The sequence below is a fragment of the Rhinolophus sinicus genome, chromosome 5, assembly GCF_057876585.1.
Source record: "Rhinolophus sinicus isolate RSI-liver-muscle chromosome 5, RSI-T2T, whole genome shotgun sequence".
Classification (NCBI taxonomy): domain Eukaryota; kingdom Metazoa; phylum Chordata; class Mammalia; order Chiroptera; family Rhinolophidae; genus Rhinolophus; species Rhinolophus sinicus.
Genome location: NC_142505.1, coordinates 17500202 through 17526447, shown reverse-complemented (window position 1 = coordinate 17526447; position 26246 = coordinate 17500202). Strand labels below are relative to the sequence as shown.

The following is a 26246-nucleotide window of genomic DNA, read 5'->3' as shown; positions in this document are numbered from 1 at the left end:
TTTAGAGACTCAGTCCCCAAATTGCATCTCACGTTTATAAGGTCCAATTTTAATATCTGTGCCGCAGTTGTTTCGTGGAGGGAGTGGGCTCCTCAGGCCCCTCGCCCGGGGCACTTTTTGCTGCCCCGTTTTGTTTGGATACTACCCCACCCCCCAGGCTCAGGGCAGCAGGAATTCCTCCCCGGGCTCTTTGTTCCTCCCGAAGGGCGGGAATGGCTGCCTCCTGGAATGTTGATCGCCTAGGCTTGAGTGGCGAGCACCATTGAAGAGTCCTGTGTCTGTTCCTGGGGAGTTCTCAGGGCTCAGATGGGGATGTGGACGGGGGTGCACCTCCCCATGACTCCCCCTGTGTCAGGCACCATGGGCTGGATTAAGTGAGCCAGCTTTTGTTCTAACAACAATCAAACTGAGGGTCCCCTTCCACCATTAAAAATGGTTAATAAGAAGTTTAGTGTTTATTCCTATTCCTGGGCTTACTATGTTCTCTTAAAGCTCCCGGGGTCCCTTCCAAGAGATTTGTGGGGCCTCACCTAAATGGGACCCCCAGAACTCACCAAGAAGGCCAGTATCGCCACCGTTAGCTGGCACTCCCTGCCCCACCCCCCATGCTCTTGTTCGTAAGTTGTAAATACTTTTTTAGTGTTAGTGTGCTCCCATGTAGTATTTGGGTCATTTATACTGAAAATTGTGTCTGAAATTTTAACTGGGCAGTGCTATTTTTTTTATATGGTAATTCTAGTTCTGGCACTTCTTTTTACAGCTTTTGGGAGGGGCTGAAACTCCCAAACTGAAAGGCTTCTGCTTGCAGGATTCCCCCTCCCCATCCCCACCCATGAGTCAGTATTTGGGTCATAGAGACCCTTTCTGTGGGGTTCGACAGCAGTATTTCACAGGACACCCTACCTGGAACCAGGACCCATCTGACTTCCCATCCCTCCAGGTCTTGGGAAAGAAGGGAGGGGTCCTGGCTAAGAATGTGATAGAAGGCTCACCTTAGAAACCAAATGCCAGCCAGGAGAGGGAGAAAGAAAGCCCCTGACCGTCCTCCCGGTCCTTTGCTGCCAAACACTCTGGGGTCTTAGTGTCTTCATAGGCCCAGTGTGTTTTTGGGGTGGTGTATCTAATGAGACACTCTCCCACCTTGTGATGGCTTTATGGGGTTTGGGCAGTAGCATAGGGAGCGTGGTTCCTGGGGTTTCTAGAAGAGAATTTTTAGGGTGCAGTTCTTGGGAACTTGCTGCATGTACTATAAGGGCACCCCTTTGGTTCTGGGCACCTGTATGTACTTGCTTTTCTCCAGCACAAGAAAGAAGATTGTCCCTGTAGAATTTTGAGGATTTCCACAGCACAGCTTATACCTGCGTGTTTCCGGCTGTGTCTTTGGGGCTGCCCAGGAGTGGCGTTTACAGATTCCACAACTCTCTGGATTTGTTGCCAGGAAAACCATTGGTCTTCTCGGAGCGGTGTTTTGACAGTGACAGTTGTTGCTCATTTTGCTTTGACTGCCAGGAAGCTCAGAGCCAAACTCATGGCCCTGATCCAGAAAGTCTCATTGCTGTGCTTCTCCTTTGTGGACCCAAGCTTGTTTCTGCATGTTACTTGGGTTTCTCTGGAAGTTGTTCATCTTTGATTTGGGTAAGAAAGAGTTGACAAAATCAATCTCTGTATAAAAAAAAAAATTGAGTGAACGATGAGCGGGTTGTAAACTACCCAGGATGAGGACAGTTTTTGATCCAATAAATCTGGCGGATGAGTATGTAAAAGAATCAAGCCATTGTACCAGCGTCATACTTGTCAAACAAACACATAATCCCCATGTATGCTCTGTCCCTCCCTGGACAGAGTCCAGACCCATGCCCCTCGAGGGGCGGTGAGACTTGCTAGAATGTGCCTCACAGAGTGGCCGGGGCAGCAGACTACAAAGTCCTCATCTGTAAAAATCAAAGCAATTTGAGAAACCCCAGGGTTAGTCATGTCCCCTGGTGGAGGTGGAGGATCTTCTGACCCAGGTCTCCCCACCCCCTCCCTGGAACCCTCTGTTCTGCAATTTGGTAGAGCTTGAAACCCCTTCTTGAGGGGTGGGAGGAAGTGGTTAATCCCCACTTCCTTCCCTGGGAGTTTTATGGGCCTCTGGGAGCCTGCCTTACTCTGGCCTGACGGGTCATAAATGACCCTCTCCCAGTGCAGGGGCTAGGCCCCCGTGAGGCTTTGCCCAGACCTGGCAGTTAGGTGCTTAATCAATGCTTTTTGGATGGAGATGTCCTTGGTCTTGTGTAATTGGGAGGTGGGGTGGGAAGCTTTGTAGGGTTACCTGGGTTGGTGGCTCAGTTCCTTCCCTTCAGCCTGACATTGTGACTGGGTGAGGTTGGACTGAATTTATATTGCAGGGGAATCCCGGGGGGGCGGGCCCCACCCTCCTGGGGAGCTTCCTACTGCTCTCTGTCTCTTCAGATCTGGCCTGCATGATAGCACGGGGAGAAATATGAAGGTAACCATAATTGAGGGTTGAGTGACGATTGCATTTCAGAGGAAACTCTCTGCCCACCCAGTTTCCTTTGTTTCATTCACCAGTTTTTAATACGTGGCAGTAACTCCTCAGTAAGCTTAATTTTTGCTGAAAAAAGCATTTGGGGTTGCCCAGCTCTTGGGACAGGCTTACAGAGTGGCCTTTCAGTAAGGGATACCGAGATCTGTCTAAATGGAATGGATGGCTGGGGTGCACAGCACATTTAATCTTGATTAGCGGCTAAGAGGTCTGGGAAGGAAATCTTCCTCTCCTGCTAGCAGCTCCCTCCTTTCCCCCTGCCAACTAATCCCCCTGCCTCCCGTTCTGCAGGGTTTTAATTAACTGTGTTTAATCTTCCCCGGGAAGCGGGCTGCCTGCCTGCCTGCTTATCCCGTTACCTGCTGGGTTTTCTGTTCCAGCCCAGCCAAGGACAAGTAACATTCTGGGAAGGGCCATTAGAACCTCCCTGAAATCTCCCTCTTCTGCTTTCTGGGAAGGTGCAGAGCTGACCCAGAAGGCAACCAGGGTGTGGGGAAGGGTTAATCGGGGCCCTACCCGTGAAACACCCTGGCCCTCCTTTGTGGAGGAGCTCCATAAATCCTCCTGGATTTAGTGTTATGCAAATAACTCCAGATAATGCACTTTCTTTTTTGGATTTCAAGGTGCCTGGAGGTGAAATAAAGGAAAAAAAACAACCCGAGTGTCCTAAACTATTAGAGCAGAAGTATTTTATGCAAAAAAATCATTTTTTTAGTGACTGCCCACTATGAGCATGCTTACGTTTTCTTCGTTCTTTATTTGAAGTTTAAATCAGCCCTTCCCTGTTTAAAAATGATGAGGGAGTTGATAACCCTGGGGCTCCTCTACCCCATCGAGATTCTGATTCTTTAAAACTGGGGTGGGGCTCAAATTTGCATTGTAAACCACACACCTAATGCAGGTGGCCTCTTTGAGAAATAGATTTAAATGATGCCCCGGGATAGGGGATTTAAGGTCACAGCAGAGTGCTGAGCTCCGTTTTGTTTTTTATATTGGCATTTAACCCCCCCCAATTGTCAATCATAAATTATCTGTTTCATTTATCCCATTTAAGTAATTGCACCTGAGTTGTTACACCTGTTTATCGTCAGCTGCCCTGATTTAAGCAGCCCCTGATTTAAGCAGCCCCTGATAATGACTTATTATTTGGTGTTTCTTCAACTTCAAGCCAAAATCTCATCGACTTGTAGCCCACCCCCTTCTCTGAGCCCCCTTTGGAAAGGGGGTCAAGGGGGACATTGTGTTTCTAAGAAATTACTCTGTAGTCCCAGGGTTCCCCAGTATTAATGACATCGGAATGAACATCCAATTTAGACAGGTTAATGAAGGCAGTAAGTGTTTTTGGCCTGCACTGGAGTGAAATCCCCGCAGGCATTGCATGCAGAGCCCTGCTCACTTACACACACGCAGCTGGAACTGGGTTAGCTGTTCTGGGGCTGGACTCGGGTGCCAAATTCTCTGTGTCCACGTAGCTGCCAGGGGCGAGGCTGCATCCCTTGCCAGGTCTTCAGCTGCTGGTCTCGCTGCCAAGTTGTCATGTCCTCTGTTTAAACAGAGCCCTACGGCGGCCACCTGGAGGCCTTCCAGGTACCTGTCTGTAGGGCACGGAGCCCGTGGGGCTGCTGGGAGGTAGCAGGAGGATTGCGGGGCCTCTCGGGAGAGGAACGGGCGGCGGTCTCGGCTTCTTCCTCCTGGGTTGGGGGAATGATCGTGGCACTCCAGAGGAAACCCAGACCTTCCTCGCCCACACCCAGCTTTCACTTGGGCTTAACGAGCAATCCTTGTAGAGCCACAGTTTTATTTGGAAAATTTATCCGTTAATATTGCACGCTACATCCAGTATTTTTATTTTGTTTTATTTTTGTCATCTCCATGTTTCCTTAAAGACTGAGAGGCAGTAAATAAGCTTCTTTTTCTTACCCCTTAAAATCCTCTGACTAGTTACCCTGCTTCCCAGAAAATAAGACCTCGCTGCACAATCCGCTCTGGTGCGTCTTTTGGAGCAAAATTAATATAAGAACCGGTATTATATTGTATTATATTATTACATTATAATATATTATATGTCTTGCATTGTATAGTAAAATAAGACCGGGTCTTAAATTAATTTTTGCTCCAAAGGACTCATTAGAGCTGATTGTCCAGCAAGGTCTTATTTTTTGGGGAAACCGGTATTTCATACAAACTCCAGTGACAAAGGCCACCTTCAACTAATCTATGTCCCCTCCTCCCCAGCAGCCTTTGAGAAGTGAATGGGTGAATGTTCAAATGGGACACATCTTCCCCAAGTGTCCCTTTTCATTTGAAGATTGTATTAAAACAGCTGCTGCGATGCTATGGAGAGTACAATCATTTTAAGACAAAGCTGAAATGTTGAGCGTGGGGGCTTTGTCCCTCAGATCCAGCCCAGCCTGCCATTCACTGTCCAGGGTGACAGTGGGAGATACATGGCTCATGCTGTGCTCCTGACACAGCACTAGCCCCATGAAAACCCCATGAAGATACAGGGATCCCACCCCCGGGCAGCAGCCTTGCCTGCCTCCCCCCGACCTTTTTTTCCTTCATTCCCTTTTAAGTCGGGCCTGTAAAGCAGGTAGCTCTTGTATAAATCAATATTTGTGCCTTTCACACCCTCTGGCAGGCTTGTAGGGAGTTGTTCAGGGTTACTCACAGAGGCAAACCTTTCTTCAAGGTCGTGGGCTTTATAAACCAGTCATGTGTGTTGTGGATTAATCCTATGAGCTTGCTCAGCCCTGTGGGAATAAAGTGCCTTGGGGTATTTCATGAGGTTTGGGGGTCACACTGCATACCAGCCATGTGACCTGGGCAATACTTCCGTTTCTACCATGTGTAAAATGGCCATGGGACTGGCTCATTAGGTTGTGCTTTTTAAACGTGATGATATGTATAGGGAAGCCTTTAGCCCAGCGCCTGACTCACTACGTCCATCCCTTGGGCTCCATCCGTGTGGCAAGTATTGTGAGCACAGCAACGTGGCCCGCTTAAATGTGGCCCCTTCCTCCAGTGACAAATCAATGTGATGACAACCACAGAGGTTTCCCCCCTCCCTCATTGGCCTCTGCGTCTTCGCTCAGGCTGCTCTCTGTATGGGGCGCTGTTCTTTTCTTTTTAGTTGGGCTGGGACACGTTTTCAGCGGGACAGTTGACTGTAGAACAACACAGGGGTTGGGGGCACTGACCCCTGTGCAGTCAAACCCACCCCTAATGTGACCCCCTCTGCTGTTGACCGGAAGCCTTACCGGTAGGTAGCAGTCGATTAACACGTAGTTTGTATGTTACATGTATTATATACTGGATTACAATAAAGCTAGAGAAAAGAAAATGTTCCTAAGAAAATCAGGAAAATTATAGTACTGTACATATTTGTTGGAAAAAACACACACCGTGAATAAATGGACCTGCGCAGCTGAAGCCTTGTTGCACACGGGTCAGCGGTGCTGTGTTTCGCTGTACTTGATACTAGTGTCAGAGAGCAAAGCACCTCTTACTGCAATGTGACCTTGTGCGAGTTCACGTGAGTTCATCTCGGCCTGCCTTGGTTTCCTTACTTGCTAAATAGGGAGAAGGGTAGGTGCATTCCTGTATGCACAGACCTGAGCTGTCTGCGTTTTGACAGGTGCACACCCCGGGCGAGGGCGCATTTCTCTCGGCCCTCTTGGTTCTGCAGGACAGAAGAATCCTGCCCAGGGAGTTCCACGGGGCCGATCTGGCCCAAACTCTTTTATCTTTTATCAGGTGGGAGCCTGAGTCATCGGACCTGGCCTTGTTGGAAGGGTCCCTCCAAAGAAACAAGGAGATGGTGTTTGCTAATTCTTTGCTGCCTCTTCATCATCTCATGTTTCTAAGTCTTGCTTCTTTTCCTGCTGCTTTTGGGAAATGAGGGTCAAACATACACTTCACTTCATCTGTGAGCAGGCGCCTGAGGTTACTTTCCTCTTGCCGGAGAGTTTTTGAACGCCTGTGTCCTCTTTCATTTTTGCCCCTCAGCCAGCCACTCGTTGTGGCACACTGGATGGATCCTGGGTGCGGTGGCCAGGCCGAGGTGGACCCAGTGGGATTCAAGGTTGCAGGAAACCCCAGAAAGACAGGCTGCAAACCTGTGGCTGCATCATGCAGCAATGAATAAATAGGTCACTGCCCCTGCCCCTGCCGGTTACACCAAGGTGCCTAACATGGGTGCCATTTACACAAACCCAACTCCCCATCAGTGAGCTTCCTGCAGCCACAGTGTGTAGGGTTGGGAAAGGGTTACGATGCTACTTAAATTTTTTCAAGGACTCCTGTTTTATGAAATGGGACCTTAGGTATTCTGGCCCTGGGAGGTCGGGGTGGGCGGGCAGGTGGGGGGAGCTCTTAAGTATAGAGCTGGGGGAATGGGCATGATTACTATAATTTAAACGTAAAAGCCATGCATTGGAAAATAGGCCTCAGTTTGGATGGACAAGGTCAGAAGGAACCAGATCTTGTATGGTTGCCACGAAGTCTTGGTTAAACGGTTACATGTCTTTCCATGGGGAAGGCAGAGCCAAGTCCTCTTCCCTGCCTTAGATTGTAAACTTGGCGATATGATTCCTGCCAAGATTGTAAACAGCGTGGTTAGAGGCTGGAGGCTGGTTAGGGTCTGGAAGGCCCAAATTCTGATCCTTACTCTTTCGTTAACCCTGCCCTTTTTAACGGGATAAACCCACCTTCTTCCCCTCCTCTTTTGTCTGGTGGAAGTGGCAGAGTTGAGTGAGTACATTGACTATAGATTATATCTTTTTTTAAAAAAAACAGACAGGGACCTCGTTGAGAATCTTGACATCTGAACACCTTCTCCTGAGAAAGGTGTGCACACTGAACAGTTGCACGCACAAATTCAGGGTCGCTTCCATCTAGCTTGTAAGATTTTGTGGCTCAAAGCGTTCTTGGATGATGTCTTCAGTTCATTCTAAAGCGAGATAGTCATCGGTTACCATGAATTTTAAAGAACGGGAACAAAACCCCACCCCGCTTGGATGGTTTCAGAATTGAGCCCCGTGGCTCTGAGACCTGCAGTGGGGAAGCCTTCCAGTCTCTGTATCCTGGCTTGTTTTGGGGATGGAGTAGGTAATGGAGCAGAAAGGTTTTGAGGCAGTTCTGAGCTTGTTTAAAATGCCAGCCCTGTGGCAAATCTGGATTCTTTACAGAAGAATGTGGTGATTAGAGGGGGAAATTTGCATCAGTAATTAGGAATACAAATTTTTGCATGTGATTCCCTAAAGGCATTAGGGAGGGAGACAAGCTAAGAGGAAAACTGTTTCCCAAAGGATTTTTTTGTGAGGCATTTTTCCCTCACCCCTCTTGTGTTTGACCTATTTGTGTACATTCAGAGTGTTGATGTCATAGCATTTCAAAGGGATATTGTATGTCTTAACTGGTAACTTCTTTTAAGTAGGCCTAAAATAGCCCATCTCCATTAATGATCAGCGTTCCCTCTAGTAATGGAAATCGTCATAGAATGTGTTAGTCATCCAGACGACTGGAGTCATTCTCCCTCCTGTGTAATTCTGGACCCCCTTTGGCAACTACTGGAATGTAATTGGCAAATAAAAATAACCTTTAAGGAAAACTAGCTTGTGTAGATTATAAAGTTCTTTGGATTTTAAAAAATGTGTTTGAAGGTGCAAATCCTAAGAAAGGATTGGGGAGAAAACCTTGCTAACTAGAGAATCTTTTGACCTATTAGGGAGGGTTTTATAAGGAAGCCATTCCCTGCCCCATCCGCCTGTTTCTCTTGTGGGATTAATCATTTCCTTTTGACCCTGTGCTCTGCCCCTAACATGTTGCATTGATCAAATCCCGAAATCTCAAGCCATTCCTCCACCCCCACCGCCCACCCCATTCAAATGAGAAGTTCTGAGGTGCGAGTGGGGGGAGGGGTTTCAATAGTAAAAGTTATATCGAAATACACACAATGAAAAATTTATTGATTTGAAAACAGTCCGCTCTACCTTCCTGTTTTTTTTTTTGTTTTTTTTGTTTTTGTTTTGTTTTAGGACTTTTGTGAACAGGCCTTTAAAAAAGCTTCCTTTCCCAAAATGTGACTGGAAATGTTACTGGTTCAACTCCTGAATTTTAAAACTTGATTTGACAATGTTTCTCAGAGTGGGGGAATGGGGGAAAAGAGTTTGTTCTTTTCGATAAGTGTTAGGTTTCAGTTCCCTCCCCATACCCACTGACACTGAAGAAAATTCCGAAGTAGATCCTGAAATTTAAATTTCTGCCTACAATTAGCAGAAAAATTACAATTGGTAATGAGTATTGTTTAGTAATAGAGCTGAATGGAATTAGCAAAAGAGCTGAGTCAACAACAAGCAAATGCAGAATGACTTTGTATGCCTTCCTCTTAAGGGAATCCACTCACCTAAATATAAAGTTATTTGCAGTCTCCTAGTTGGTGTTACCGTCACCTTTTATTCCAATTAGTAGTGATACTAGAGCTGGCAGCTTTGAGAGGGATGGGGCAATTCTGGTTTAAATTAATCTATTCTTGTGCGACAATCATAGGAAATTTAATTTGGGGCACCTAATGATTTCAGGGTGGCAAAATGGGGGGTCTGAAGAGCATATCATAGTTGCAAAGAGGGGAAACACAGAAGGGAAAGCTGATTTTACCATCCAGGCATGAGGAGGCACAAGCACAACTATATCTTTTTGGGGAAGGAATTTTCTCGCTACTTCCTGCTTGCAAGAAGCTAGCTATTCAGTGGGAGGGAGAGAGAAACGGCCTGGAACCCTCTTACTGAAGCCTGCCTGAGGGAACCTTAAGAAAGAACAAAGGTTCTGTATAGGACTAGCTGCCATCTTGGACGCAGCTATTTTATGATTGGTGCTAAGCCTTGGACTAAATTGATTACAGATCTGGGGAGGGGATAGCCTTTTGGATTGTGGGGCTGTGAGTGAAATTAGGGACAGGGACAGTGTTGTGGCTTAAATTGGAGCCCCTGGGGGCACATCCTGGAGAAGGACATTGAGAGCTGTGTTCCTGCTCTCTGACCAGAGGGGGAGGGGTGGTGGACAGATAAATAGGTTTTTCCAACTTCTCACCACATGTTCACTGCTGGGTTATGCCTGAGGTGGTTGTATAGAAATTTTTGAGATATTAGTAGGAGCCAAGATGAATGGATGGAATAAATGAAGTGTTAGGGGGTAAGGGGCTCCTTAAGAGCTACCCTGTTTCTCCGAAAATAAGACCTAGCTGGACAATCAACTCTAAATGCATCTTTGGGAGCAAAAATTAATATAAGACCCAGTATTATTATATTATGTTATACCCGGTCTTATATTAATTATATTATACAAGACCCGGTCTTATACTAAAATAATACCAGGTCTTATATTAATTTTTGCTCCCAAAAGATGCATTAGAGTTGATTGTGCAGCTAGGTCTTATTTTCGGGGAAACAGGGTAGAAGGAGGCTGGGGCCCTCAGGTGAGCACGTAGGAGCAGAGGCCCAAAGAAGGATGAGAACATTAGGCCAGAGGTTTCATCATGCTAAGACCATGTTATGTTGCCTTGGGAATGTGCTAGTAAAGCCAGGCATGCTGAACTCACATTTATTCTTGACCTGATGTGTTATTGCTTTTATAACATAAAAGAAAGTGAGCTTCCCTCCTCTACCCTGTTTAGATCATACTGTGAATACTTATTTGTATTCTGTTCTTTTTTTCACACCGCACATCATGTTAATGTCTGGTATTAGTTGTTATTATATTTGGTATTAATATTTAGTACAAACAGGAATTAAATGTGCAGCTTATCTAAGCAAATATTTTAGGAATGTGAAGGGAATAACAAAATACTTGCATTTTCATTAAGTTCTAAGTAACTACATAAACACACCCTAGTGTGGCTGGAAAAGTACGCCATAGTAGGATTCTCTGATACCCACCCACATTCAGGCACTCCTTACTGTAGATTTGGTTGGCAAGGAGTACTTGTACCAATTTTTCTTCCTTTACACAATTAGCAGCATTCTCTGTACATTATTCCTTCCTTATTTTTTTCATAGTGTATTTTGTAGATCATTCCATGGGTCCAGAGCATCTCATTCTTTTTTCATGGTCACCCAGTAGTCAATCTATTTAACAGTTATGTAGCCGGTCCCCTATTGATGGACATTTAGTTTGCTTCCGATCTCAAACCTGGTGCCATAAATCATCTGTCTTTTCAAGGAAGTGCCTCATTCCTAGCTGGGTGGCTTGAACACAGAAAGATATATCCTGTCGCTTGTAAAAAGCTTCTTGTTTACTAGAGACAGGGACGCCCTTTCTTTTTCCTGAGAAGAAATGGAGGTTAAAGCTTTTCCTACGGTCATGTTGGAACCCATTGGTGAGAAATAAGATTAGAGCTGTGACAGACAGATCTGGAGTTTGGTTTTGTCAAAAGTGTGTGGGAGAGACTGGCTTCAGGAGACATTAGGAAAGACGGGATTTACACTTGCCCCTTCCCATTTAATGGCCTTGTTTTCCACTGCATTCCGTGGATTGTTATTTCTGGAGAACCACCTGGTTCATAGATAGGCTCAGACATGGAGAGAGATGCTTCCGTGTATGGTTAGTAGGCTGTTGTGGCTCTGAGAGATCAGCACCAACTCTCTGGGTTTTGGGAATCCGAATTTTCTTCTGGCTCTCCTTCCCTGGCTGCTGCCTGCCCAAGGCTCTGTGATGGAACCCACAAATCAAGTTTTGATGGCATTAGCCATAGCCAGAGCCAGGAAGGAACCTTGGGTATCTCTAGGCTTTCCTTACTCAGGGAGGAAAGGACTATTGAGCATTATCTGGCTGAGGAAAACCTAGCCCTCACTTCCTACTCAGTGAAAAGCTGTTTCATCTTTTTTAATAGATAAAATTAAAAAATGGTGTTTTGATTATGGGTTTTAGGTACTTTGTAGGTAGACTGGACTCCACCCAGAGAGTAGAGTGTCTTCTGTCCTGTTTGTTATTGGAGCTGGAAGGTCAGCTGGGCCGGAAGGTCTCAGGTGGTTTGCTCACCTGGATGGCATGAGCTGTCCTGCTGGGGAGTCCACTGAGTGCTGGGGTTCCTCATAGCAAGGTGCTGGGGTCCAAGAGTGCATGTTCAAGCACATGAAAGCACCAGCTACCCTTCTGGAAGTGTTATTGCATGATTTTTTACTGTATTTGACTGGACAAGGCAAGTTGCAAGAACAGGCCAAATTCAAGGGGAGGGGAACTGGACTACACATTTTGATTAGAGGAATGGCAGAAAGTGTGCAGCCATCTGTAATTGACCACAAGTGACTTCTAGGAAAAGATCATAAACTCACCCAGATACTACCTCTCAGTGATGGGAACTGGATTTCCCTAACATAATCTAATTTTTATTCACAATTTTAGAACTGCAGACCGTGGAACATGGTTTTCTATCACACGTCCCGTCCTGTCTCCTTTCCACTCCACTTTCCGTGGGTTTTTTTTTTTTTTTTTTTTTTTTTTTTTTTTTTTTGGAAGGGGAGTGTTTTTCATCAGGAGTTAGTGAGATTGCTAAACAAGATCAAACAGGTGGCCGGAACGTCTCAATTCATCATTCTGGAGGTTTGCCGTAGAACTGCTGATAAAGCAATGAGATGCTCATTGTTTCTTTTCTAGCTACAATTTTTATTCTGGTGGGGTACAGGGCTAATCACCCACCTCAATACTTCTGGAGCCTCCACATGCCAGACACTTTTAGGGGCCCGAAATGAAGCAATGAACAAGACAAAATTCCCAGCCTTTGCAGTGCTTAAGTTCTAGTGAGGACACTTGACCATGAAAAATCGAATATGTATACACTTTCAGGTAGTGAAAAGTAGTGCTACAAAGAACACTCAGCAGGATAAGGGACTGGACCCAGTACCATACCACCAGTTTAGTGGGCTGGGAAAGTGTCTCTGTGAGGAAGTGATATTGAGACTTGAATGACGCGAAAGGGGTACTTGCAGGTATGGGGTCAGCAGAGGTGTGGGGACGGGTATGGATCTCAGGCACAGGGAACGGACAGCAAGTGTAGCTTGTGTTAAAGAAACAAGAACTGTAGACGGAGTGGCCCCCAGAAGTGCCAGTGAAGAGCTGTAAGGAGGGGAGTGCTGCCATGACCTATCTGACTTGTAAAAGGTGCTCTCTGCATGGGGAAGAGACTGGAGCGCAGCAAGGGAGACCCTGGGAAATAAGTCCCAAGCCTGCTGGTGGTCTGGAAAGTGGTACATACTCAGAAATGATTTAATACAGGAGTGAAGGATGCTGAACATCCAGGACTGTCCTTCCTAGGACTCGGGTGCTGATTGTCTGCCTGGGAATTAAATAACCCGCAATCCAGATGGGCTAGCACACAGCATAAGGAGAGAAGCCCAAAGGTTGGGGTATCTGGCATCTCCTCCAGGCCCCATCATGACCAGGGCATGTAGTTCTCAACTTTGGTGCTGATGTTGGCAGACAGAGTGAGAAGGTGTCTTGGTTTCCCCTGTAATTATTTTCCTTGCATGGAACTTGAATAATCCCATTCATTCCGGTTTACATTTTTAGACTACACTCAGGCTTCTCTTCCTCCAGGAAGTCTGCTGAGATTAACATCCCAGACCCAGTCCCTTCAGTTTTCTTCCCCCAACACTGAAATTGCTGGCCTTACATAGTCGTCCCTCCCACTGGATTGTAACCTCTTTGAGGACCAGGGCATAGGGGCAAGCATGGTACAATAAGGAAATGTGCAGGTATTGGGAATTTATGTTAAAAATACAGTGGCATCTGTTGGTGGGGGCTACAAGAGGCTGACCTGACTGGCCCTGCGTCCCTGGCCTCGGCAGGCATTGTGGCTGCACAGGAAGTTGGAGACTTGTCCAGGTCAGAGGTTGTCATCCAGTACACTTTTCCCAATCGTATTTATGGCATCTCTCAACATTCTTTTGAGGGGGCAAATAAAACAACAGCCCTGGAGAATGCTGGCCCGAAGGCCATTGGAGTGGCTTTACAGGCTTCTCATCAGTCCCTTGCGTCCAGCCTGCAAATGTGTTCCTGGACTTTGATTTTACTTGCCCTGCCACTTACCAAGCTGCCACTGCTTTCCTTTCTGTTACAACTGCTGGTCAGTATTTCTCCTACGAATTCAGCACCAGCACCTGTGAGAGGAAGTGTATTACCTCTTTTTTATGGGTAGAAACAGAGAACAGTGAGCCAACTTATCTAAAAGAGCTGTAGAAGGAAGGGGCCACAGCAATATTTGAACCCAGGTTTTTTGACTCTTCAACACAAGGTGGCCCCAGGTTGTGCCCTGGACTCCTTCCATGTCTAGATAGATGACTGGAATAATCACTGTCATCGCATCTCTGTCCCCTCAAGGTCACCCAGCTCCCATTTACAGCCCTGCTCAGAAAGAAGCCTTTTCTTGGCTCCCCCATTTCCTCCCCCCAGGCTTCCAGCTAGCATTTCCCCTCTAGTCTCTTCCAGATTCTCCTTCACTCAAGTTGGTCCTTTTAATTTTTTTTTTTAATTTTTTTTTAAATTGGGGAAGGGGAACAGGACTTTATTGGGGAACAGTGTGTACTTCCAGGACTTTTTTCCAAGTCAAGTTGTTGTCCTTTCAGTCTTAGTTGTGGAGGGTGCAGCTCAGCTCCAGGTCCAGTTGCTGTTGCTAGTTGCAGGGGGCACAGCCCACCATCCCTTGCGGGAGTCAAACCTGCAACCTTGTGGTTGAGAGCCCACTGGCCCGTGTGGGAATCGAACCAGCAGCCTTCGGAGTTAGGAGCATGGAGCTCTAACTGCCTGAGCCAGCAGGCCGGCCAGTCCTTTTAATTTGATGTATAAATCTTCCACCTCAGTTCCCCTTTTATTCCATTCTTTCTAAGAAGACACTTCTGATTTATCTACCCCAACCCCAGGCCTTGGGACCACAGTACATCCTAGGAACGGAGAGCCATTTTCTGGATGGCAATTTTTCCTATCTGCTGCCTTCATGTATGTATTTTGATGAATTCTACAGTTTGTATTACTGATCCTCTCTAGTGGGTTTCTAAATTGTGTGCCATTTTTGATCATGAAAGGGGGTGCTATCAGTTATGCCCAGACAACCTGAGCAGACCTCCCAGACTGGCCAACCACGACTTCTAGGAGAATGTAAGCTTGTTGAGGTTTTTTGTTTTGTTTTGTTTTTTTTAAAATCTCCCAATGCTCTTAGCTCAGAGCCTTAAATCCAGTGTAAATGAAGGAAAACAAAAAACAAACAAAAACCCCAGTAAACAGCACACTTGGTAAGGATACGTGGCCTTGGAGACCCCTCAGAGACTACACGTGAGTGCGGGCTGAATATAAGAGCTGACTCTAAGACAGACGAAGTTGACCACCCAGGAGGGAAATGTGGCGAGAGCCAGGAGGCTCCCCACAGCTGACCCAAACGTGGGTGGGTCCGGGGCCAGCCGAAGACTCCTCGGCCAGCACCTCTAGGGGAAAGCCCTTTAAGTTTTAGGTGCAGTGGGGTCCATGTGGTAGGAGGATAAGGCAAAGGCACAGGGGGCCAGAACTTCAAAACACACCGACTTGAGGATCCATTACAGCCAGATACTTAGTCCTTGCCTGTTTTATATCTCATCTTTTTCTGGGTTAGGTGCTCGCCAAAACAAGGGCCACTTTTTCTTTAATCAACACGGCCAGCTGAAGCAAGTCAGGAATTTTGGGACCCAAGCAGAGACCATTGTGAAGGCTATTCTTTTCCTCCTGAAACTTTAGATAACTGATTCCACCTGATTGTCTTGCCAGCTCAGAGCTTGGGGAATTATCTTTTTCCACCTTATCAGGTCTAGCTTTTCCCATCTTTTTGAACTCGAAGAGTTTATCCTTGAGTATCTGCTTGGGGGGTGGTGGGGAAGTTCTGCAGAAGATGGGGCCCCTGATTGCATTGTCTGCTGAGTGGAGGTCAGCAGGCAGACTGCCGGGTAAGTTCTGCTGACCTGCACGGCACGCAGGGGGCAGTTTGAAGAGAGGCCTCATGCGCACAAGCTTCATTTGTTGAAATGAAGTGGGGTATCTGAGAGAGCTCCGTATCTTGAGACGTGAAATTATTTCTCATTACCATTATTTTCTCATTAGAGAAGAAAAAAACACTGTATGATGAACGGTCCTGGGAATTCAGGCTTCTAAAGAGGAATTTGATGCCAGTGGTTTTACCTGCAGTGTCCCCTCCCCAAACGTTGATCTTTTTTTGGATTGTATCTTATTACTAGTTGGCATTTTTCTGCCTGAAATCCTGCTAGTCTGGGTGTGGGGGGTTCCCTGACTCCTTGCCAGATCCGGCTGTAATTAGTGCTTCTTTAAGACCGCAGCTGTTAAGAGCTGTGCACACTTGTGGGAAGAGGGGTGGGTGAACTCCCAGGGACTAGGGCTTCATTTCTGCACTTTAGCTCACGGACAGTTTTTGAATCATCTGGTTTGGCTGCTGAATTGATCCTTTGCAGTGGGTTTATTCCTGTTCATCCCTTGTGATTCCAACACAGGTTGGGCTGTTCTTCCCCAGGTCACATCACTTAAGACTGGAATGTAGCTTTTCTACCACCCAGTTCTTTTCCCTGTTGGACCAGTTTTTACTGGTTTGCCTAGGCTCCTTGTTCCCACCCTTTGTTGAGTTTGGTTTCTGTTTCCCACACCCTTCTTAAAAAAGGCCTTTAAGTGTTAATGGTGCTTACTCTGAGATGTCCTGCTTAGTATTTGTGTGTCTTCTTGCCCTCTTGTTCCCACCCTACCTAGGACCTCTAGGTCGAAAGCAGGAGGTTTCCTTGCTCTCTACAGTTTGCATTTTGAGGGGCTGGAGGAGAAGGGATAAGACCCACCTTGTAAACTGCCCGGATCACAGAACAGCTCCAGGGCTCATATTCCTCTGATGACTCCTAGCCTAACTGTGTGGCCAGTGGTGTCCCTTTGGTATTTGTGGGGTTGTCTGGGGGATTAGGTCTTCTATTGGTGTAGAGGCGTGCGTGCCTCTGCGGTTTAAATTAATGGCCTAACAAACTACTGACTTGAAAAGGGTTTTTTGTTTTAAAAAAAAAATCCATTTCTTGATAAGACTAAGGCTTTTCCTTTTGCCCCCAGCTGTTGCACTGGAGATTTGCTTTGAGCCCTCCCTGCTCCTGTTCATTTTGCCTTTTACTCAGAGGAAACTGTTGAGCAAGGCTCTGGTGATTCCTGGGGTGTCAAGGAAAGAGGAGGTGTTGCGAGAGTGTTTGTTCTATGTAATGCTCTCCTCAATGGGGGCCACTTGGAGGAGTGCTGTGGAGAAATCCTAGACTTGGGGGCTTGGTGACAAATCCCCATGCTTCAGCCACACAGGTAGTCCTTGCCCCCTGCTGAGGACTGGGCACTTACTGGCATTAGGAGAATTCACAGGCCAGCTGCTGCTTTTCTGATTGGTCTCCTCCTCAATTTAAATAAGTCCTGCCTTCGGAACAACTCTGGACTAAAACAAAATTTCTACAGCAATAAATACATGGTTAACCTCTGGATTTGCAGGCTTGGAAAGGTAACCCACTCTTAAAATTAGTAACGGATGTGACAGTGTCACCTTGGGTGACCGAGAAGGCCAGACTCGGACCTTTCTTTCCCAAAGCAGAGGCCACCTGAATCCCAGGCGTCTAGCTGCTCAAGATCATCGAAGTTTGGGAGAGAAAGGAAAAAAAAATTTTTGTGTTATGTTGGAGGGAGAAAATATGGCTAGAAAGATTTTAAAACCTTTTGTGTTACTGATTTTGTTGTCTGTGTCTTTATTTCTGCGTGCCCCAGGTGATAAGTGCCTTCCCTTGCTTTAAATCCACCTGTCCACGTGATCTCAGCGGCACAGGCAATTGAAACCCCTTTTGCTACTTTAGGGAGCGCAAAGGTTTCAGGTGCACAATGTCGCCCACTGTTTAAGAGGTGAGGACTGAATTACATGGCCACCTACAGAGTCGAGCCATTTTCTTGAAGTCAGCCTTCAAGCACCACTGACTTGTTCAGAAGACAACAGATGGAAACTGCCTGGCTTTCCCCACCTCGGAAGCAACAGGAAAACTGTATCTATGTCAAAACCTATCTTTTCGGGTCTGGTTTAAAAATCTATAATTTACGTGGCCAGTGATCTCCGTGTTAGAACAAATCTCTTTTATTTGCTGCTGGAAACGGCGTGGGCCACTCATTAGTACAGCAGAGGTCAGAGGCATGCAGCTGGGACACGACTGATTTCATAGGCTTTGTACGACCGCCGGCCGCCTGTGGTGCTGTAAATCGGACTCGGGGCTCTAATTTTTTCAAAACCTCCAGGGAGTTGGTCTGCAGCTTGCCTCATGTGAGATAGAACTTGAGATAATATTTATAGTAGAGGGCAAAGGAAAAATAATACCTAATGGGAACATTGTGGGAAGAGTGGTAGCAACTTACTCGGAGTAAATTATGTGGGGCCATTGGAGTAACTCATTTATGGGCTCAACTAGTATTTATTAGGTCCTTAGCTAGTGTGGGGGAGGAACAAACTTTTCTATGCCCTCAAGGTTCTTCTGGCTGGTCTCATCAAACAGACAGGAGGTAGGTAACCACATTTAATACACACATATGTATGGGAGCCCCACATACATGAGAGAGTCAGAGACACCCCGCATGCCAGAGAGGAGCAGAGATGGAAAGGGAACAGGGGTATGTGAGACATCCAGAGCTGGGGATGAGGTCAGGTGCCTTGGGGGCTTCAGAGGGTCCTTGCAGGATGATAAGAGCAGATGCTCAGTAAATAGAAGTTTGTCCTGCCCTATGGACAGGTCAAAAGAGGTTATCTCTGGTAATCGCTTATTATGGGCAAGGCCCCTAATTCAAGTTCTTCTAGGTAGTTAAGGGAGAGGCAGAAGTTTGTCTTGAGCCGGAGGCTAAAGTTGCCCTAGCTCAGCTAAAGTTGCCCTAGCTCAAAACAGGGCTACAGTCTGCGAACTACAGAGGCTTGTTCAGAAGACAACGGATTTGAGGGTGACTCATTTTGAACCCCATACTAGATATAGAGCACCACACCTTGGCAAGCCTCCAAACTTCACCCCAGCAACACTAGGTTATTGCTGGGAGGGTTTCCCCCTCACTTTTAGGTATAATTTATATAAAATACACAGGTTGTGAGTATGCATTTTGAGTTTTGACAATTATATGCACTTTTGTACCCACCCAACGAATCAGTAATTCATTTTCATTGCTGAAAAATAGTCTATCGTGTGGATGTAGTCTCATGTGGGTGTGGCAGTATTGTTTTTATTTCTGAGGTGGAAGAATTTTTAAACACACAAGTTTTATTTAGGTAAACACATTTCTTGGTTGAACAGTACATTTGGTGTAGGCAGTAATGGATGCAAAACACAATTCTGGCATGTCCCAAGTGTCACTCAGTGTCACGTAACTTGGACCCATTCGTTGCAGGAAGCCCCAAGCACAGTGTCCCTTGCCACTGTGGGCCCGTGTTCCAGGCCATGGGCAGCAGTCCCTGCTGGCATGGGTGGGCATGGCTGGCCATGAATGTGCCCCAGGCTGCAGGGGCTGAGCCAAGACAACAAGGCTCCCGCCTGGAAACCAGAATCGAACCAGGAGACAAATGGGTTAAGTGATTCTTCTCTAGAGTGAGGGAGCTGCTGCAGGTTCGGTTCTCCAGAGGCAGACACTGGGAGTTTGGCGGGTGGACTTATTTCTCAGCAGCCGTGACAGGCAGCAGTGGGGGAAGGAAGCAGGATGCAGGCCCAACAAGGCTCGCTCAGTGTCAGCACCACTGCCAGGGGCATATCCTGAGGATCTCTGCAGGGCTGGAATTGGCTGGACATTCCAGGGCACAGCAATGGAACGAACGGAGCCATAGCTACGTTCCCCCCTCACGTGCACCCCTGCATTTGCCATCTGAATGGTCCCACTCTGGTATTTGTGACAGCACGATCGTACTTTCTCAAAGTTAGATGTTTCTTTTTGTGACTTCACAGAGGCTCTGAGAAATGCTAAGGGTAGCTAGCTCACCGTGGGAAGGGCTGTCATCTGCCTGCCATGTTTCCTACCATCCCCACCCCGACCTCTGCTCTTCTACTTCACCTGGAAGGTTTCCTCTGTCCTGTTAAACTAACTGCAGCTCCCTGATTGGGGCCAGAATCCCAGAAAAACACATGCCCGGGCTATATTGTCACTTCTTGCCTCCTAAAGGCCTTTCTTGAGTCATTTGCTGTATGTACTCTCAGCTTTTGGACGGGGCTGTGGTAAGAAACATGGTGAAACTATATTTCTGTGGCTTTGGCAAAACGGGGAAGGTGTGTTGTGTGTTGTGCTGTCCAGGGTGTGCATGTTCCCTGGGGTTTCATCTTCAAGAGTCAGTGTTAGAGGGGGAGAGGTTTTCTTCCAGAATGAACTCATTTCCATACTTTTTAATCGGACAGTTTCTGTGAGCCAGAAGTTGGGCTATTTCTCATTTTTACCAAATCTGCAGGTAGGCCCAGCCAAATTCAATCATTCAAGTGTGGAAACAGAACTTAACTCACCTAATTATCTGTGCCTTTTTAACTTTGGCGGTTTTAGCTTTGAAAACTTAACGGTTGTTTTCACATGTTAGTAAACCTTAAAAGCTGTGTGCTCCGGGGAAACACCACACCTCCCTAGTGTTACACAGGGAGGGACCTTCGGGGGGGAAGAAACCTGAGGACAGGGACGTGGCAGGGTTGCTAGACTGGAAAGTGGGGACCAGCTCTGGGGCCCTGGGCCTCTGGTCCCACAGGCCGGGGGAGTAGGTGATGGGACGAAAAAGGAGGTGCAGGGTGTAAGGAAACGTGGGTTGGGGTACAGGGGAGCCGGGCCTTGCTACGTGGTGGTTGGTGGATATCGGGAAAGTGGGCAGGCAGTGGTCTTTGGGGGGGTGAAGATTTTCTCAGAAAAAATAGGGAAGGGATCCTGAAGTGGCTTTTAAGGTGACACAGACACCTCAAGCGAACAACAGAGGATGCTTCATGCTCATCAAGCAGTGTTGCTCCCTTGGCGCCAGCTACCATATTGAAACGAGTTGTTGGAGCTGACAGTGACCCCTCTCGGTGTCCAGCCCTTTGCACATTTGTCCATGGAGCCGAAACCCGTGCCGTCGACATTCAAATTTTCTGATTTTATACAGTTAATAGTGTGCCATGTGCATCTATTAGTAATAACACCATGAAAGAACAAATATTAGCGTTTCTTCAGTGGAATGTATGAAAACGCACACTAAATGGCACAGGTGAAAATTATAAACCGTTTTCACGCCAGTTCAGTCTTTGCTGCCAAATAGTTTATGCCAGAACTTTTGGTTTCCAGAGCCTGTTGGAGTTTGAAATTGCACAAAGGACATTGTGGGTTTGTTTGGGGCCCCAGTGCTTGTTTCACTGGGTATTTGAACGGTCCCCCCAGGCTCATAAGTGTTTTATCTTCGTACCCCGCTTCCTGTCCATTGCCTGAGACCCTGTCCACTGCCCCTCTCCGGAGACAGCCTGAACCGGCAGCCCCATTTTCCCCACGCCCTTGTGTTGGGGACAGTGTCTTCCTGCTTAGCCGCCACGACGGATGCAAAACACAAAGGCTTACTTTCTTGCTGCTCCTCATCTCTGGGCTTTCTCAATCTCCATCCACAGAAGCCAGCCTTCCAGCCACGCACAAGTGGACAGTATTCCCTCCCAGTCCCAACAATGGCCGTCTCGATGCCTGGTGTCCCCCTGCTGGCTTTTTGTGTACATTGGGTCTTCTGGGGGAACAGAAGCATGCCTTTGCCAACCTATGTTCTTCATGTGGATGGAGGTTGAACTGACTTAGTTATTAAATTCTAGAATCCTTACTGTCCACGCTTGCAAGTAGATGTTTCCCCCCCTGACACGTGCTGACGTAGCAATTGACTATATTACCAAGTTGAACAATTTGGGTTGTAAAAGGGACAAGGACAGTCACTACGTTGCTTGTGGTTTTTCAAAAATAGTTTTTGATCAGTAGGTACTAAATAAGTGGTGGTCCAGCCACACGTGACATACCATGCAGTCATTCATAAAACAGGCACCTTGACCCAGAACATTCTCCAAGTTAATATAGTTACGGGAATAAAGTTGAGTATAATGTACTCCTATTTATGTCTTAAAAATATTCACATATGCATACCTAGAGTAGCATATTTTAGGCTGGTTATATAGAAAAGTAGAAACAGTTGAGCGAGAAATTGAGAGATTTGAAACTATTTGCACTTGTGTGTCTCTTTGCATTAAAAATACATGTATGTACCCTATCTAAATTTTTTCAGGACACCCCCCACCCCCTCCTCGCGTCCTCATCTAGGCTCTGCTGTTGTGAACTGGTGGTGACTGTGTTTGAATGGGGGTCCAGATTCCTTTCTTTTCCCTCTTCCCAGGCATCAGTGTTATTTTCCATAAATCAAGTAAAGTTTCGTTTTGATGTTATTGAATAGACTTAGTTTCATGGCTGGACTTGACTCCTTGAACTTGGCTCACCACTTTTAAATAGGAGTCTGTATAGTGGCACACGCTGATAAGGCTTCTGGTTATCACTAGCTATCCTTCACTTCATTTCTATAGTGGGAAACTTAGAAACCCTCTTGGGTGGGTGGAGACCTTCTTCTGGCCAGGCCTGAGTTTCTGGGAGGCCAGATGTCCCCAGTCATTTTAAGGGATGTCAAAAAAATAAATAAATAAAGTTTATAACCGTGAATATATTGTATTTCATTTGGGGCATTTTTCACAATGAGAGGTGCCTCCATCTTTTCAGCTTACATTGCTCACTTACGTGGGCAGTTTTATTTAAAACTCGAAGCTCATTCTTACACATGTGCTGTGCTCTAATAGGACGTGCGTGCGTGCCTGTGTGTATGTGTGTGTGTGCATGTGCGTGCATGCGTGCATTCGTTCATTCCTTGTTGGATCTCAGGTAGTATAAAAAGTAGATTCCAGAAGCACACACAGTCTTTTCCCTAACAAAGCACTTTATTTAAAGCGCTGGCTAAGGTAAACCTGCCTACTTGGTATTTTTATTTATTTATTTTTTCTTTAACCTCCCCCTTCCTCTCCTGCTGGGCCCGCATTCCTAGGTCTTTGTCTCTGCCTGGTATTTTAGAAATTTTGGGAGAGGAAGGCAGTGAGTGGGGCGTGCTGGAAGCTGGGGGCAGGGAAGAGGGTGGTCACTTGTGAGGTCAGAGGTCGAGCCTGCTCCATTCAGCTGGGGCAGCCAGATTGTCGCCATGCGGGGGAGGTGGGGGAGGGTGGGGGCGTGTCCCTGTATCTGCCTGGGAAGCCTCGAACAGGCAGCCCCAAGCCCTGGAATTCCTGCCAGTAAGAGCACTGCGGCTTCCCCCTGCCCCCTTCCTGGAGCCATAGTTCATGGCCTCTGCCACATTTCTGGCCTTGGACCCTCCGCGCAGCCCTTTGGAAGACGTGGCTCCCAGTTTATTCTTTTAAAATATCTTGTAGCTGGTTCAGAGAGAATTGCACCCATGCACCTCCTTACCTATTGATCATTTTCACAAGCTCTAAAGTGGTGGGGTTTTGACCTTGGAAATTGCAGGTAGATGAGATGTGGAGCTTCTAAACAGAGTGCAAAACCTTCCCAAAGTTTTACTCCAACTTTTAGCAAGAAAGTTCATAAAACTGACCACATTTTCAATATTTGGACAGTGTGTTCTTTAAGAAACAAAATCAGTGGCTTATTAATGACAAGCACCATGAGGCTATGCTTTTAATTCACCGTAGCCTTTAATTATCAGCCAGCTGGGTGCTCCCCGCCCCCTACCCCAGCACCACCTCTGTGGTCCCAACAGGGCAGCCAGCGTGCAACTACAGAAACACCTGGCACTGCCAAAGTCAGTGTGATCTAGGGCACGTCATGCTGCATCAGTCCCATGTCAAATGATGCCAGGTGGGATTGCATCTGGGTGCCCCTTTTGCCTATTTTAGTGGACTCAAGGCTTCTCACAGCGTGGGGCCTGGTGTCAGGCTTTGGGCGCCCTGCTTGCCGCCCTTCTGTGCAGGATTTCTTTTCTAGCCACTTCACCTGCAGAATTCAACACTTCCATTTTGTAAGATGTATGCACGACATCATCCAGGCTCCAATTTTAACAAACCTAAAAATCAACTTCATTCCTTGCAGTTGCACTGTTGGCACCTGGAGCCTGGCTCCCTGCCTCGGCCCAGAATTACTTCAGAGCCTTTTGGTTTCTGATGTCAAGTCCCCAGACATAGGGTTCTTGGGCTTTTAGGGGTGGAAGGGATCTGATGGCGTACCTAGTCAGACTCCGTGTGTTGTACACATGAGACTGAAGCCCAGACAGGTGACTGGATGGGTGGTCCCATGACCAGGTAGTGCCAGACTCTGGGCGAATAGCCAAGGTTCTTTTCTACTCACTGCACTGCCGAGGAGAGCTGCTAACATTTGCATGAACCCACAGACAGAAAGAAAGCAGGGGGACGCCACACAGTCTACACAGCTGTCCCCAGAACAGGTAAATCCTGAGACGAGGTAAAGAGAGGACTGCACGCTGTTTGGCAGGAGGAGGGAGGGCAGACGGTTCAGAAGCTCTGATTTATAAGGAACCTCGTGATGGAAGGTTTTCACACTTCCCATTAGCATAGGAGTGATCCCTTGAATCCCATGACAAATGGAGGCAGCAAAGGGAAGGAATGTGGTTGAGTTGTTGAAACTCAATGGCTTTAGCTTCACTTCTGGGGGGTGGGGGGGACTGTCCAGGAATTTCCCCCGAAGTTACCCAGCTTTGCATCTTTTGGTTAGTATTTAAGATTAGTTTGAGAATTTTAGATTTACCTGATTAGAAAGACTAGCTCATCTCTCAGTGGAGGGCCTGCTTTTAAAGGTTGTTGGTCTTGAAGAAGGCAGATTGCCATCACTTGGTGTCAGTCTACCGAGGCTGCTGGAAAAGGATCACAGTGGGCAAGATTGGTCAAGTTTCGACCCTGACCCCATTTTCCCTTCCTAAGGAGTCCATAAAACGAGCCCTGTCAGACCCATTTCTTAAGAGAAGGAACACACTACTCCTAAACCTTTTTCTTGTTCCTAAACCCAAAAGTTGGCAGAGAAGCAGCCTAACCCACGCTGGACGACACACCTCCCTGTGAACTCTGTTAACCCTGAGTGGAGCAGGCCTATTTACTGGATGAGCCATCTGGGAGATCGTTTCCTAGTGGATGTGCTCCATGCTCAGACTGGTTACTAGGTAAAACACCCTTGAAAAAGGAGAGAAGGAGCATTCTCACTCACTGTTGCCCCAGGGCTATTTTTGTGTTGCATTTTCAGCCTACTGGGAACTTGCTGTCTCTCAGGCTTCCCTACCACCAGCCCTCCCTCCCTGTCCCTGCTTCCCCTCGAGGATGAGCTCCGGGTCTATTCCACGCGGACTCTCGAGTCGCTCGTCTTGGACCTCCAGGGAACCTAGCCAGGTGTTGTGTGTTCTGCCTGAGCTGGCCAGTAGCAGGCCTGTGTTGGACGCAGCTCTTGAAGGCTCAGGTTGGCCTCCCTGCTCTGCTTTTGCTAGCCGTGTGTGGCCTTAAGCCCGTCGTGACCTCTTGTCTTCATTTGGGGATTAAGTGTGGTCTGTATGTGAGGGCACCCCCTTGGACACCACCTTCCTGCCTCCTGTCGGCTGTTGGCTGGCTTTCCCTCACAGCCAGGTGCAGCAGAGGCACATTTAAGCTCTGCTCTTGAAAGCAATCCAGCAAACATTTACGGAGAGCGCTGCTAAGTGCCCTGCTCTGTGGAGGGATACAACGAGACTGGCCCAGTTTCTGTGCCAAGGAGCTGTCTCTCTTGAGAGCTCAGGTGGAGGTTGTGCCAACCCTCCTCTCTCTCCCCCTCCCAGTATGCTGGGCCCCAGGGAAATACAGAACATCGCATAAAGCAGTTCTGTCAGCGCAGGCTGCCTCCCAGGGTCAACTCCTTGGAACAACTTGGCAGGAAGAAGAAAGACAAGAAGCTGGCTGACCTTACCACTAGCTTTTTGCCTTCGTTCCAGAATCTTAAGCCTGGAGCTTGCTTGAGTGCCTGGGAGAACCTTGCTTTGCATGTTGCGCTAATCTCCTCGATGGGGAGGGTGGCAGCAAGCTGTGGTGTGAGGGTGATTGATTCTGGCTCCTAACCTTCCTCCATGTACTCAGAGGCTGGGGTGGCAAGAGAGGACTTTTCTGGGTAATTAATCCAAGATACAGGGAAATCTCGTATGTCTTTGAAGTGACTCAGTTATAGTAGTTCTGAATGAAACTGGACTGGACTGAGGGGGGTGTGTGACTGGTTTTTTCCCCTTTGATTTGGGGCAGAGGGGGTGGGAACGGAAAGCAAGTTGTATTCCCAGTTCACTGCACTGCTCCCTCTCCCTGTAGGGATGTGCTTGCTTGCTGGGAAAGGGGTGGTTGGAAGTCTGGGATCCAAAGCACCCCTGTTGCTGTCCTCCCTGCCCCCGAGCCCACATCTCTCATCAATGCCTGTCTCCTGTCTGGTCCCCAGGTGCTGCATCTGTACTGTGACACTTGCTCAGTGCCCATCTGCCGTGAGTGTACAATGGGCCGGCATGGGGGCCACAGCTTCATCTACCTCCAGGAGGCGCTGCAGGACTCGCGGGCGCTCACCATCCAGCTGCTGGCGGACGCCCAGCAGGGCCGCCAGGCAATCCAGGTCAGTCCTT

The 26246-nt window shown here is 47.4% G+C and overlaps 1 protein-coding gene across 1 annotated transcript in view; it reads left to right on the top strand.

Annotated features, from left to right (window-relative positions):
- Positions 1-26246, top strand: part of TRIM71 (tripartite motif containing 71) — a 66712-nt gene that overhangs the window by 18197 nt on the left and 22269 nt on the right. Inside the window, exon 2 of the mRNA XM_074312712.2 lies at positions 26069-26236. Within this exon, the coding sequence (XP_074168813.2) occupies positions 26069-26236 (168 nt within the window). The remainder of the gene's footprint in view (positions 1-26068; positions 26237-26246) is intronic.